Source organism: Microtus oregoni, unplaced genomic scaffold (assembly GCF_018167655.1).
Source record: "Microtus oregoni isolate MIOR12 unplaced genomic scaffold, Mior012 000025F_ref0000491, whole genome shotgun sequence".
NCBI classification, from domain to species: Eukaryota; Metazoa; Chordata; class Mammalia; order Rodentia; family Cricetidae; genus Microtus; species Microtus oregoni.
The window spans coordinates 17,270,013-17,285,914 of record NW_024543084.1 but is presented as its reverse complement, the minus strand read 5'-3'; the positions used below and the strand labels follow the sequence as shown (position 1 = coordinate 17,285,914).

The 15,902-nt window shown below is 45.8% G+C and overlaps 1 protein-coding gene across 7 annotated transcripts in view; it reads left to right on the top strand.

Annotated features, from left to right (window-relative positions):
• The window catches only part of Ralgps1 (Ral GEF with PH domain and SH3 binding motif 1), a 237,828-nt gene that overhangs the window by 82,551 nt on the left and 139,375 nt on the right, over positions 1-15,902 (top strand). For all 7 annotated transcript variants that reach the window (XR_005976336.1, XM_041674128.1, XM_041674127.1 and 4 more), the window contains 2 exons: positions 4,959-5,048; positions 7,324-7,416. Coding sequence is in view for 6 of the 7 variants with exons in the window: in XM_041674128.1 (XP_041530062.1) it covers positions 4,959-5,048; positions 7,324-7,416 (183 nt within the window). In the remaining variant the exon portion in view is untranslated. The remainder of the gene's footprint in view (positions 1-4,958; positions 5,049-7,323; positions 7,417-15,902) is intronic.

Sequence of the window (15,902 nt, the reverse complement as noted above, 5' to 3'; positions counted from 1 at the left end):
AGACCTCAATACACACAAACTAGAAACTACAACTTGAAAATGGAAGGCCCCTAGAACAGATGCTTACAAAGTTGTGAAGTTACTTCTTTTCGGAGGCATGGGGAAAAGTTGCTGCTCTGAGTTAGCTCTGGAGTTATGTGGGGCATAATTCTGAAGCTGGAAACACACAGGAGCACTGTGTCCTATCCAAGTGCTCTTCAAGCTGGTTGACAGCTATGAAATAGCGCTGAAGGATGTGTGCTGGCACTGGACAGCTGAGGTGTGGATGGCAGAGCCTGGGAGCTTGCTTCTCTCTCTCTGGAGTGGGAAGTTACAAACAAACAAGGGGGAAAGCTAGAATCCATGTGCTAATGGTAGAGTTGGGGATAACAGTGTAAATTCATGTGAATTTTAAAGATGCTTACAGTGCAGCAGTGGTGGCACACACCTTTAATCCCAGCACTTGGGAGGCAGAAGCAAGTGGATCTCTTGAGTTCGAGGCCAGCCTGGTCTACAAATACACTCAAACATACACATGCATGCATACAGGTATGCACATGCACAGAAACACTCAAAAGCCCATGTGCTATGCATATGCACACACATGCATATTCAGGCATGCACACACACATAAAAATACACTCACATGTTTACGTGCACACACATGTTTGTACACACATACACACGTGTGCATATGCAGGAGCATAATACACACTCTTTCTATTCCTTGCTCTTTAATTGAGGAGGTTGCGAAGCATCAGTAGTCCATTACCAGCAAACTAATCTTAGAACTAATCTTGGTTTTTCTAACAGCATCATCTAATGAATGGAACCAGAATTCCATGGAAAAAAAGACTGATTTTAGAACGGGGAACAGAATGTGCGCATGATGGATCTGTAATATATATAGTACCAGAAAGCGAGGAAACATACAGACCAATGAACCAAAACACAGCTGGGGTATGGCAGATGTGGTGGGGCCAACCGAATGCTAGGGATAAATGGGTAAAGTGGGAACAGTTGGAGCCACAAAATAAATAACACAGCACGGGACTACAAACCAAAGTTTCTTTAAGAATCCATAAGACCATTCTGCTATAAGTAATGATCAGATACATAAGTGATGAGAATAGATGTGTGTTCCATATAGTAGGCTCTCAATGCATGCAGTTGCTTGTCCTCAGGAAGGTGGAGCATAGCTCTGTTGAGGAGAGTGGGTGAGCATAGCTCTAATCAGAAAGAGTGGGAAAGCATAACTCCAGGAAGAGTGGGCAAACAGCAGTTTCTTTTCAAAGTGTGATGGACAGAGGGATCAAAGGCCACATACTGACTGGTACCTCGTTGGGCTTTGAATTGTATCATCTTTATAAGTGTTTATAAACTTCACCTGTGGTGGCACACGTCTTTAATCTCAGCACTCGGGAGGCAGAGGCAGGTAGATCTCTCTGAGTTGTGGTCTACAGAGTGAGTTCCACGTTCCCCGCCTCATATGATATACCCCAACTGTCTTGAAACACCAAAAAGTAAAATAAATAAATGCTCACAAAATGCTTCTGTATTTATAGGGTAAATCTTTTAAAAGAGAATACACCTTAACTATGTAGATGTGCACATTCAAGTTGTTCTAAATATTCCTATTTCTACTCCCCAAATTAGTGTATAGATGTGCCTTTTCTCTCTGCTCTTGTTTCTCAAATAGTAGCAGGAAGAGGGCATAAGTCCCAGTGGAGAGAGATGAGTAAAGGACCCAAACAGGCAGTGGTACACATGGCTAGGGATGCAGCTCAGCTGAGTGTTTATCTAGTGTGAAGAAAGCCCTGATTTCAGTCCTGGCACCGTTTAAACCAGGTGTGGTGGTAATGCACACCTCTTATCCCAGATCTGAGGAAGTGGAGGCAGGAGGGAAAAAAGATAGAACAAAGAAAATGCCAACTAAAATCTACAGAAAACAGCTACCTGGATGGGCATGAGGGAAGGGCAGAGCACAACCATGAGCTGCCGTCTGGTGCACTGTGCAAGCAGAGAGAAGTGATTGTGATGGGTTGAGCCCTGTTTGAGAACACGGGTCCATTTAAACTTAGCAGCAGATCCTTGGTGGCCCGGTTCTTTATATATGCTTTTCTACATACACTTTTATTCAATCCACCTTCCAAAGGCTTGTCCTAGGGCCTTAATAAAAACTCTATAGAAACATGTCTGAAGGTGTTCACCATGGTCTTGTTTATTACACCAGAGCTCTAGTAGTGACCCCACAGTCAGGTGAGTGTAAACATGATGGTGACGAAAGTCTTGGATGCTGAAAAAATCATAGATAAATACTTACCATTTCTAAAGCTGCTTGTGATATATGCTTAAAATTTACCAGTTTTAATTAAAGCCAACGATGGGTGCTAGGTGTGGGGGAAAAGACTAGGGCACAGGTCACAGTTTGCCATTGTTGGTCTGTGGGTCTGAGCTTGCATATGACCTCTGTCTCTTGTGTTTATCTTTGCTTTCTTCATCTGTTAAATTTTATAGTTAGAGATTAAAAGACCATGCACTTGTACCCTTGCATGTCTTTCTTTTTTATTTGTTTCTTATAAGCTTTATTATAAAATCACTTGCAAATAAATAAAAACATCATGCAACAAAATTAGCCAGTACAAGTAGATGAACTTCTCCATAGCCAGAATAAGACATTTATATGAAAGCTGTGGAACTTCATATTAAACTTTGTATTTTCAGCATCAGTTGTATCTTAATACTTATTTATCACCAAGACCAGAAAATCCACAACAGAATTAGAACTAGAAAAACAGTTAGCATTTCGTCCCCTTTTGTAACTCCTGTGTCCTCATTCTATATATGTATGTAGCCTTTCTTACTTTATTTGCTTCATGTTATACTGTAACCACATATATATTGATTTACATATATTACAGTCTAGATTGTGTCTAGAGAATGTGATTCTCACTCAAAAAGGTATTTTATTAAAATATATATTTTTGTACCCAAAAAAAGATTCACTTCTCTCTTTTAAAACACACAATTGTATAGACTAAAGAGAATTCAGACAAGTACATTTCCAGAAATACATTATTCCCTCATAGGCAGTTTCCTGACCCCACCCCCAGCAGAAAAGGTCATTATTTTAAATAACAATGTTAGCTCCAACTTTTACTTAGAACTCTTGTTAGATTCTTAAATTCGTAACTGTAGTTGTTTACAAAATCACCTGCATGTTTTCTTACCTGCCCCCATCCACATCTTCATCACTGCAGTCCTATCTAGACTCCCACCTCACAGACCGCTGCCTGAGTCCTAGGGGGTGCCCATGCTTGACGGGGATTTCCTTTGTCACTCCACTCAGAATCAGGGTCCCAGCACTGGGTGGTGTCCTAGATCCATCTTTTCCTGCCCGAGCACTGAAGTCTGGTAGTCCATATCTGGTTGTCTGTCCTCACTGCTGCACCACATGGCCCTCCTCCAGCCCCACCAGCCACTTAGCTGTTCTGAGTCATGGCATACACGGTGACACCTCGGTCCTGCCTTACCAAGGAAACTGCCTCCCATCTGTCAGGGCCCCACACTGCAATTCCCATGCTCTGAACTGCAGCTGTCACTACAGCTACCCTCCAGTCCAGATGGGAGGGCTCTGCCTCTTCTGGTTTCTTCCAGCAGTCCAGATAGTGTCTGGTCCCTGCACACAGTAGAGCTTCATGCAAATCTGTTGACCTGACTGTTGCTGCAGAGCCTCTGCATACTGGGTGTGCAGGTCCTTTATCTGCTCCTTCCAGAACCAGACCAGGAGAATGTATGAGGTTTTGGTACACAAGAATCCGTTAAGTTACATATGAGGAGCATCACACTTGAGAGTATGTGGTATAGAAAGTACACATCTTAAATATAAGCTTTGCAAGCTTCTGTTTGGTGCCCAGAATAACTGTCTTCCAGAAGCGACTGGTAAACATTTGAGTCTGAACTTAATTTTGGCAGTCCCCTGGAAAAAATGATTCTACAGAAACCCAGATGTGATCTGAAGGCAGCCATGACTAATTACACCGAGACAGTATTTCCGTGATGCTCCTGCTTAACAAAATGGCCAATTGCTTATTCTCAGCATCTTTTGCTCTCTATCTGTATCACAGCACTATTTTAGTCAGGAGAAGGTGTGTTCTTGTACAGCAGGCTTGCTTTTTTAACATCAGGCTACCCTTCACCGTTTCTTCCCTTGTCAAGAGAGTGGTTTCCGCATCTCACCTTGTTTCCCTGTACATGTGGCTGCACTGTCTCTCTGCCACGCTGTTCTGCACACTGGGACACCACTGTCCTGATGCTGAGAGGCATAAACGATAAGCACTGAGCTTCTCCTAGCATTCCTTGGCTGCCTGCTTTCTGTATTTTCTCTGGTGCTGTGAGTGAGCCTCATGCTGATAGACAACTTTCTTATTGCCACCAACAGACTCCAGGGCTCAGGAGGCCTGTTTGCATAAAGTTCTACATCAAAACTACCTTCATGGCTGACCCATGCCCCTCCAGAAGATTCATGCCCCTCAGGGCTAGTGGGACTCTGTATCTCTTATTATTGGCAAACCTCTTTTAGAAAGTAAAGATCAGCAAATCCTCCTTGCGTTCGGCTTGCCTGGAGTGTGGACTTATGGAAGGCATCATCAGTAGACACTTCTCTTTGTCTGAACTTATGTCCACATTTCCATTGGTCCATACATTCTATCACCCATCTTCTTCCCACATCTCGATCCTCCTTGAGGCACCCACAGAAGCACTGGCGTGTGTAGTGGGGTCCAGCACTGTGCTGCATGGTCCACACTGCATGTGCTGGAGGAGGCAGGGCAGATAAGGAGCCCATCTGGCCATGGGTGCCACAAGGAACTGCCCCCATGGAAACCCTGCAGTGATGGTGGGCAAAGGGTGATATGGACAGCCTGGCATCTAACTACTTCTCTGTATGTGTGTCTCTGTGTGTGCATTTGACTCTACAGGTCAGTTTTTGGGTTGTACGAGAAATTCTAACAGCACAGACTTTAAAAATAAGGGCAGAAATCCTGAGCCATTTTGTGAAAATAGCCAAGGTAAGCTGTTTGTTTATTTCTCAAAATGTGTTTCTTCAGAACTTTGGCAGATGTTTTGGGCCTTCCAGACAGGGAGACGGGGGTCCACATCACGGGTGGAAGGCTGTGGCCTGACCTCTCCAGACAGCCATTTCTGATATTGACCTGGCTGCTTGTGTGAAAAATATGCTCCCCTTCCTATCTTATAATTCTATGGCCAGTTATTCCTTTTACTTGGACTTCCAGTCTCTGCATGTGGCCCAGTGGTTTTCTGGAATCTGTCCATTCTCCTTTGGGTTTTGCCCATGCTGGGGGCCCATAGATTGTAGTTAGCCCCAGTGCTTTTGATCTAGTCATGTCCTGTACAGTTGTATCAACAGGGTCCCTCACACCCATTCTGAGTGAAGGCGTGGACCACTCGAGCCCCACTGATAGGCTCTGTCCATGCTGCTGATCAGGGTCCACCTTTCTCCTCCTCTCTTCTCATTTCTGACTGTCAGGCTGTGCTGTGTTGGGCCTTTCCTGGACCACTGTCATGCTCAGTAGCAATACCTGTTCCCCCTACCTGGGCCTGCCAGGCTCGCCTTGGTAGCATTGTTCTACCTAGTTCATGGCTTCCTTCCAGGGCACATGACCCTAGAGCAAAGCTGTCCTGGACACAGGCCTTGGGTACCAGGTTGTGTGACAGCTGCTGTGCCAGTGTGATCGAAGTCATTGTTCAAGGCTGCCATTCCATTTGCACAGGGGAAGGGGCGGTGAAGAGAGACGAAGTGTCCATGCTGAGGGCTTCAGCTAACCAGTGGAGCAGCACTCACAGTCACACACACCCTCAGGGAAGCTGCTGTGCCTCCTGTCCCCAGAAGGTTAAGCAGTCTTTAACTCTGTCAGGGTCAGAGCTCACCATCCCATGGAGTCTCTGGGAACACTTGGGATTGGTGCTGTTTTTCATGCTGCTTGAAAAGGATGCTGGGCATGTTCCAGTCCTCATAGGGCTTCTGTTTGAAAATGAGCATAGTCCCCACCTAAGGAGCCCAAATGACCCCTCCTTAATCTCTGCCCCCTCCCTTACTGAGGAAGGTCATGTTGGCTGTGCGCCCCCTCCCTCCCTGAGTGTTGGTTTTCCAGTCTGTAGAAGAGAAAGGGACAGGTTAGATAATGCCCTAGATGCCTTGCCACTGGGAGGAAAGTCTGTGGCAGGCACAGCAATTCAGATACCCAACTGAAATCTCCCTGGGAGCATCTGTTCTTACACACAGGAAATAATGATGGAGTGTTACAAGATGTCTGAAGTGAAGCACTCAGTTTATGTGGTTAAGGCCCTGCTTCCAAGTAGGAGTAGAGCGGTAGGGGACAGGCCTAAAGGCTTTTATCAATTGATTTATCTCACGTACTGTGCTAGGCTTTGTGCAAGGTACAAGTGCGGGGTGGTAGATAACACTTCATCCCTGCGCTCACAGGACACACATGAGGAAGACAATGAGTGAGGGGGTGGAAATGAGCCTTCCAGATAGAGAAGACAGGGACCTGCCCAGCTGGGCAGTTTGGCATGTTCATCTCAGGTGGCACAGGTACCATAGTCACCACCCTCAGTTGAACTCTAAGACACTGAAATGCAGAAGGCCTGGGTAACTTGCCAAAGGGGCACAAGAAAAAGAAGCTGGGATTTTGTCCATGGCATCTTCTTGCTAGGACAAGCTTCACTGCTCACCTCAGCTAAAAAGATAAGACTAGAGACTATGGTCTTCTGCCGCAGCTTTGCTGAGTCTTTCTGTGGCCCTCCACGGTAAAGAACTTGTCTGAGACTGAAGTGACACCATATGTCCTCACTCACTTGGGGCCTGGGAATCCTGAGCCTTGCCTTCCCAGCTGAGAACCATTGCACAGATTGATAACGTCTCCCCTGGCCTCTTTCCCATCCAGGGTTAAGGTAACCGCTGTATAAGCTGCTGGTGCTGTCGGCACATTGGGGTCTTCTCACAGAAGCCTGCCTGTTCAGGGTCAACTATGAAAACAAAGCAATTATCCAGTCTTAAGCATTGCTTCCATCCAGCAGTCAAACAAGTCAGATTATAAAAATTGGCAAATTTTTCAGATGGGGACTCAACCTTCTTTAAAAAAATGAGAGGAAAAGATCATATGTTTCCTATAAACTTTCTAGAACTATATTTTCTGTGTGAGATATTTTAAGTGTAACTGAATTTCATAAATATGACAACATTTGGCAACACTCAAGCATGTTTTTGTTCTGTTGTCTATGGCAGCAAAATAATGTATTCCATATCTTTGTGTTTCCCAGAAACTTCTAGAACTCAACAACCTTCATTCTCTCATGTCTGTGGTGTCAGCGTTACAGAGTGCTCCCATCTTCAGACTGACGAAAACCTGGGCTGTAAGTTAATCTCCCTCAGCCTGTCCTTGCTGAGTGTCTGCATGCCTTAAGCCCTGAGCTTTCTCTCACTGGGTATGTGCTCTGCTAAAGACAGTCACTGTGAAGTGTGGAGATAGTCCCTGGGTATCTCCACAGCCCCAGAGACCACAGCCTCATCTGGCTTCCAGGGCATGAGTAGGGTGCGCAAGTGCCTGGGTTTGGAAGCCCTCAACAGATCTTCCTGGACCTGTCGAAATCATCTATGCTGGCCCGCCTCAGCATGTGACTTCTGCCCTTGGCTTGGCCAGTTTTTTTTTTTTTTTTTTTTTGGTCTTTGGCAGGCTCCAAATTGCTCTTGAGAAGGTCTGGGGATTGATGGCTTGCAGCTGCCCTGGGTCACTGGCCATATAGCTCAGAGTTCTCTGGAGAAACCTGTGACCCTCATGTAGGAAAAAATGATTTCTTTCCCTTTTTTTTCCTTTTCATCCTGAGGCCTTGGATAATCTCAGCTCAGAGGTGGAGTCTGATAGTTATATAATTGAGTCTGTAGGAAAGTTTTTCTGCTGTAAAAATAATTTAAAAATATCTCAGACCTCTTTATCTTCCTTAGCTGGCACAGTGCCTGACATGGGAGAAGTAACTGCTATTTCCACAGCTCATTAGTATTTACCTCCTGGCCTGCCTGCTCCAGAGTCTCTCATAGGGGCACAGCCCAGGCCTTTCAAGACCTGTTTATGTCCCAAGAACTGACAGAACTGTATGGAATTGCTACACATGTTTCTTCCTCTCATTTCCAACTTTCTTTCTGCTAGTCTGGGGCTGGACTCCTTTTCCTACTTGGCTGGCTCAGGGTCCTTTAAGATGTGTAAGATTTATGTTGTAGGCAATCTAAAATGGGCCTTGCTTCTTCCAGTTGTAAGATACCTGGCTGTAGCAGAGTGGTGAGAGAAATGTTAGCCTGGAGTCTGGGAACTAGGTTTTCATTCATATACCATTCAGAATCTGGGCCTCCTTTCCCATCCATGCTCTACACAGTTGACTTGGAATAGTGGGTTTCTGTCGGTGCTTTGCAGAACCCCTTAGGTCCTTACGTTGTCTTAGAGACCATCTGGAGCTTCAGGTGAGGAGTGAAGATGATCCAGCCTCCACTAGAGCAGCCTGTTTGTATATGGGGCTTCTGAGTGAATTGCAGATGAGCCCTGGTTTTGGGGTCAAAGCAAATTTGGAAGCTGCTGTCTCTGCAGTTGCTGCCAGTCCTGTGGTTCTAAGGCCATTGGAGCAGTGAGGCTTTTTTTAGAAGGTTTTTTGGGGATACTTTTTAAAATGACTTTTCTATTGTCGAGATGCTGTTATTGTTTCTTGGGCTACTGGGAGCCCTGCAGGTACCCAGAGGACTGAGCTACGAATCTTCTTGTGTGCATTGGCCTTACTATGAACAATGCTATGACTTGGGGTGGGGGTAGGGGGTGGAGCTTCTTGGGGGAGGGCTGAGTGAATAAAATGATAGGAGTAGCTAGGGCTATTTCCAGGTTCTCCACAGAAAGTTGACCTACTCTGGGGCAAGCAGAACTCTCAGGGAAGCTTCAGTATATCCCAGAGGATACTGTCTGCTGCTGGGGCTGTGGACAGTGTCAGGTCAGAGTAGCATTAGGACTGTGTGGTTTGTCAAGCACAGCTCACTGGACTGGACCATGCACTGCAGTTTTGAATCTATGCTGTGATGAAAATGAGCCCCCATACTTGGGGATCCTGAACCAAGCAATTCCCTAGGACTTCTGTCTCTGCCATCTTTGGATGTGTGCTGACAGAATGCAAAGAACTGTGGTTCCATCCTACCAATAATCAGGAGACTTGGGGCTGCAGTCATCTCTTTTTGTAGGGTATCATCCTACTGTTGTCTAAGGGCTGGCAGCCGGGCTGCTTCCCGAGCTACAGAAGACTGCTTGCCAGGGAAGAATGTAGCAAGACATAACATTCTAGAAAATAGAAATGTCAGGGAGAGAAGGCTGTGAACATTGCATGGATTATAGCCTCAGGATTCCCAGGTCGTTGGGGCAGGGGGTGGTTGGTTCATTTTTGGAAAAGCTACTACCTGGCCTTGCTTTAGATCTGTTCCCTGCCACTCAGATGCTTTGTTGATCCAAGGGCAGCCTTGGTACAGAGCATTGGTGAACAGTGAGGCCCAAACCTTTTCCCCTCCCCTCTCAGCTGTTGTCCCCAGACTCTGTGGAAAAGATGATCCTCTGTTATAGCATGTGATAGAGCATCCATGTGCTCTGCCACCCTGCCTGCATCCTCCTGCATTCTTCTATCTCTGGTGCAACCCAGCACACACTTGTCTGAACTATCTTGTTCTTAACAGCATTCTCCTTTGCTCTTGGTGTTTGGTTATGAGATTGGCATAGAGATGTTGCTTCTTCCTTCTTCTCGTATTGCTTGAGCTGGGACCACAGGATAGGGAGAACAAGGGATTCCAACAGCCCATACATCTGGTGTTTTCATGGTCCTTGGTTTTGCAAAAGAGGAAACTGAAGTGGGGTGGCCAAAGATCTCAGAGATGGCAAGTGTCAATACCAATGGGACACAGCCTGGTCCTGCTGAACCCTATAGTCTGGTGGCCCACTGCATGGACACCTGTGATGGTGGAAGGTGTAATGACACCAGATCAATGCAGGTAGGACTATACATTGCTTACAAAATGCGCTTGAGAAATGTGGCTGTAACACTGCACATGGCTGGGACACTGAGCATGTTTTGCCTTTAAAGTGTTGTCCTTGGGAATGCACTGAAACTCCGGATATCTTGGAAGCCTACATGGAAGGGTGGCAGTGTCCAGGCATGAGAGGAAGCCTGCTGCCTGGCTAAACTATGTGGGTAACCTTTAATACTGGTCAGTCAGGTCATAACTAGGCCACAGAAAGAACTGACTGAGGTTGAGCATAAGCCTGCACACAATAGGATCTAAATAAATGGTGGCTGGATCCATAAACAGAGTCATGGTCAGCCTGGAAAACACAAAAGCAGTGAGTGATTTATTCCAGAGGTGGGGCCACTTTGGAATATTGCTGCCTCAAAGCCATGAGGCCTAAGCAAGAAGCTGTCCCAGCCAACTCTGTTTTCCCAAGCACACAGGAAATCAGCTTGTAGCTCTCATTTATTCTGCAGATAAGATGCCCATCAAATGTCTCTTCCATGCCAGGTTTCAAGGTTCAGGTCTCATGTTCATGGCTTTCATGTCTTCTGGGAAAGATATGCACCGTTCTTGGAAATTGGCACAGAGCTATCAAGAGATGTTGGTTGAATGCATGAATAATGAGCAAGGAGCAGTGAGACAGGAGTAAAATCAGACTATAGCAGGTGTGGATGGAGAAGACACTCAGGGGAGTGCCCCACGTGAGGCCCTTTATGTCAAGGCTTGAATGACAGAAGCAGGAGCAGCTACAGAGGAAAAGGGATGGGGAGAGCTGGTGCCCAGGTATACAGGGAGAACTCGGTGTCATTAACACCTGCATGTCAGTGTGACTGGGCTCATCCTAGGATAGAGGCCAAATATCATTCTAAGTGCACAGAAAGGTTTTTTTAAATAGATGTACATGATCTATTTACTTAGTCTTGCTTTTTGTGTTCTTTAATCACCACTACTAATGTGTAGAAAACAAATTAGGAGACTTGGAGACTAAGTGGGGCTGGAGAGATGGCTCAGCGGTTAAGAACTGACTGCTCTTCCAGAGGATCCAGGTTCAATTCACAGCACCTACACAACTGTCTGCAGCTCCAATTCCAGGGGATCTGGCACCTTCACAGACATACATGCAGGCAAAACACCAATGCACATAAAATAAAAATAAATGGATCTTTAAAAAAAAGTGGGAAGGAGACCAAGACTAGAAACTAGGGCCCCGTTAGTGGGTGAGGGCAGAGTCCAGGAACTAAGTGGTATAGAGTGTGGCAGGAATCAGAGAACAGAGTGATACGCAGTATGTTCTGGAGAGAGCCCCTTGAAGTACTGTGGCTAGATTGTCGAGGGAGGACAGGGTAGAAGAGGCAGCCCCAGGTTTAAGTCTGAACAGCTGGCTAGCTCTGCCAAGATCTCCTTTATAACCACAATGATCCTGGGAAGAGACTGGCTTATTCCTGAGAGATTTGGGCCATGGGATTTGGGGTTTAAAGTGTCGGGGAGTCACCCATTACATTCCATGTGCCACATGCACGTTCTGCTTGGCCTGTCACATGCCCAGAAAGCTTCTCTCTTTCCTACTAAATGGGTCCAGAGTTTGACTCTCTCTTGCAGCAGCAGAGTGACCGCAGATGTCCTTGACATGGAGGAGATCACCACTGCTGCTCCGGGCCTGATGCATAGGCTGTCACCTGGATGACACCATTCAGGATCAGCATTCTCACTCTCATGTCCAGTGAGACAGGGTCATTGAGTGTGGCACTACAGAGGGCAGTTCCTCATCTAGACCTAAAGCCACTTGGCAGACACCTGAAGCCAGCAGATGTGTGGCATTCATTCCCATGTTTTGACTCTGACACTAGTTTGTCCAGGAAGTGCTGCTGCTCCCTGTGTCTTTAGAAGCACTATTGACAGCTCCCCTGTGACATGGTCAAGGAGGCTGGGGGGAGCCTGGCTACCAGTTTCAGGTGGCTTTGAGCCTTGCTTTATATGGAAGTTAAACCAGGTAAAGCAGATGAGGTGGAAGGCCAAGGAAGGCAATAGTGGAAGCCCCTGGTCACAGCTCCTGACACTATGCAGGAGCCTGCCTGGAACTGCTCTTAGAAGTTCTACATTTGTTGTAATAGGAGCGGTGGGCTGCGTCCCCGGCACCCGGCTGCCCGCACGGCTAGCTTTACCCGAAATAATTACATGGAAACTGTATTCTTTTAAACACTGCCTGGCCCATTAGTTCCAGTTTCTTATTGGCTAGCTCTTACATATCGATCTAACCCATTTCTAATAATCTGTGTAGCTCCACGAGCTGGCTTACCAGGAAAGATCTTAACCTGCGTCTGTCTGGAGTGGGAGAATCATGGCGACTCCTCCACTCAGCTTCATTCTCCCAGCCTTCTGTTCTGTTACTCCACCCACCTAAGGGTTGGCCTATCAAATGGGCCTAGGCAGTTTCTTTATTAATTAACCAATGAAAGCAACAGATTAGAAAGAAATCACTCCCACATCATACATTGGCCCTGAGGAAGCTCATGCTTCACCCTTATCTGCCAACAGTCCTGCAGCATTGGGCACTGCCCATCCTCTAGATCCAAAAGACCTTTCTCCTCAGGCTAAACCCCACTTCCACTCTCTGACAGCTGACTTCTTTGGTGACCGTGACTGTGGAGGTTCAGTGCTCACCTTACTGTTTCTTTCCTTGGTGAATATACCAGCTTGGGGAGCTTCAGCTGTCCCTGTGTCATCCAAGCCCAGACCTCTCTCCTGATCCACATACCCACTGCAGTGCCTGCTCCATCCAGCCCTCAGCTCTTGTCCTTTGACCTCATATACTCTGCATGTCTGAAGTCAGATGGTGACTCTAGGAAAGAGACAGAGTGCCAGGCGCTCTCTTCACAAACTGTTTTGGACCTTTGGGCAAGTAGTAGCTGAGCTAATACGGAATAAGGCCTTCCTTTCCCGTCTCATGCTATACCGTGTGAACACAGTGTTGTATAAACTAGAGCCACACTGCAAGCCAAGAAAGAGAAGTCACCATGGGCTAAAAATAAAGGGAAGATTCTCTGCTTGAATTAGAGCGTCGTCAGTATGTGCTCTCAAGTGATGCACCTGGGGTGTAACTCATGGACACCAAGACCTAACAGAGGTTTTTTGACGATGGCACCAAACACCAAATGGTTTCACTCCTCCTTCGAGCCTCCAGATTTAAATCAGCCTTTTCTAGCTCATCATCTGTTTCCCCCAGAACCCCAAGTCATGTCTACAAGAAAGGCAGGAGCTGGCCAGAGAAGTTTTCTGTTAATATGGCCACAGTAGGCTCTTTCTTCCCTTTCATTAGTATTTGCTATTCATGTTTCTTAGTCTGTGATTGGTACCCTGTTTGCAGGTTGAGCTGAAGTAGCCGAGAAAGTAGAATAAGCCATCAAAATGGTGGCTATGTGACCTGGAATGGCTGTGACCCTGGCCAAGTTAATTAATAGCAAACTTTGCCAAAATGCAAGTTTCCCTCCCTCCCCTACATTTCTATTCTTATCCAAAGCAATACATGCTGTATTTAAACCAAAATGCTGTCCTCTCAAATATTCCTCAGTGCTCCTGCCTCCAGGCCACTTCTGCCTTCTGTGGCTTCTGGAACCTCTCCAGGCCCCTCTGTGCTGAAGACCCCTTCCTCACAATGGCTTTGCTAGCTCCCTTCTGAGCCTCTTGAAGTGTTGTGCACCTTCCATGCGTCTGCGGGCCTTCTCGGTTCTCAGCCCTGCTGAGCATGTAGAGTGCTTACTCTCAGACCAGCTCTGCAGCCCAGGGGAGTCCTTGGGTGAGTGTCAGGAGGTAGACCTTTTTGTTGCCCAGTTCTACATTGGAGTCTTATGGGGACTCTCTCGTGAAATTGCTGTGAGTAGAATAAAATAAGTAATAAATTAAATACATGATGAAAATTATCCCATGAAAGTATAAGTATGGTGTGTATGTAAACATGTCTGTAACTGTGTATATGTGACTGTTAAAGGATTATATATAAAGATAAAATCCTGATTCTTAGAAATGTATATTGAGTACTTGCCAAAGATTTGCTTTAATTCTGAATTAAAGAGAAACCAGTAAGACATAGGAACTGCGTCACTGAAGCCAGTGGACCGCTCATTCACAGCCTAGTCAGAAGTGCTGCAGGCATTTCAACGTGGATGTCAAATTCATCAGAATTTCCAATATGATTGTCAGTGGTATCCATGAGACAAAACTTACTTTCTCTGGACAGAAATTTATTTACGTGGCCATTTTTATAAGTTAATTTCTATCTGTACTCAGGCAAAGGCAAACAGCACAATACCACTACATTTTAAAGTCCAGCTTTCCCATACATGCTGTCTGTTGTGGCTGATGTGTGACAAAGTCCAGCTTTCCCATACATCCTGTCCATTGTGGCTGATGTGTGACACTGGTGTGTGACTTGACAACCTTTTTGTTTTTCAGAAGTGGATACTAAATAGCCAGAGGTTAAAGAAAAAGGTACTTTTAAAAATTACCCCAGTTTAGTTCCTTGTTGATTCCACAGGCAAGCAGTCTTCCTACTCCTGCCAGTGGCAGACACTGGAATTGAAGTTGAATTTGGAGCCTTTGTTTGTTTGTTTGTTTGTTTTTCGTTTTGTTTTCTTGTTTTTCCGAGACAGGGTTTCTCTGTGTAGCCTTGGCTTTCCTGGAACTAGCTCTCTAGACCAGGCTGCCTCTGCCTCTGCCTCCTGAGTGCTAGGATTAAAGGTGTGCACCCCCCAGCAATGGAGTCAGTTTAAACATGTCTGGAGCAACAGGCTCTTTATTGATAATAAACTCACATATGAGGAAATACTATTTTTTCCCTCAAGGCAAAGAAACACAATACTAATGTCCTTATAAATTGAAATTGGAGGAGAGACTTTTCTTTTTTTCCTCTGTGGAGTTAGCCTCCAGATTTGAGCTGCTTTACCAGAGTGGGAGGAGCTCTCATGGGGTCTGAAACAGGTGTTGCACACGTGGCCCTGGGGGCATGAGGAAAGCAGTTTGCGTCCAGGACATTTCTCCAAGGTCTGGGACCCTCCTGGCTTTGATTGTGAGCCTCTGAGTCTGTTGTCCATGGAGGGTCACTGGACAGTGTGGAAGTGAGTAGTGCTGGATACATTTTACCTTGTAATTTGAGCCTCACCTTCTGAAGGGGTTTGGATTTGTCTCAGTGCTGACAGTATGTAACCCTGCTTCTTGCCTTTGCTGTAGAGGCTTCTGTTGTGTTGACTTTTTATAAAATAGCTCTAGGGTTTAGTCTCTGCCTTAAGTGTGATTGTTAGCTTTCTTTTGTTTTTAACACACCAATTTCTAACTTTGCCTATTAAGCTGTTCCTACCTCCCTGCTTTCCTAGCCTCTTCATCAGCTCATTTATGCTGGAATTCTTTGTTTAATTATAAGCGATTTTAGCAGCACAAATTTTCCTTTCAGTATAATTCTGTCCAAATAATGGGTTCAACCCACTGTGTTCTCATGTGTCTTATCAGAAATCCATAGTCTTGGCTTTTATTACCATTGTCACCTGAGGATTATTGAATGCTTAGAAGTTTCTGATGAACCTGATTTTCCCATCATCACTGTTATCTTTTTCTCTACTCTTTTGTATAATTGCATTTCAACTGCACTTCTGTGGGGGGGGGGGGCTGGGGTCCTGTGGAGGGAATGAGAGAGGAGAGCAAGCTCGGCCAGCACCACTCTAACCTCCTAAGATTCATTTGCCAAGAGAAACACAAAAGCATCCTCGCATAGCTGGGCAGTGGTGATGTACACCTTTTCACCCAGCACTCGGTTGGCAGAGGCAGG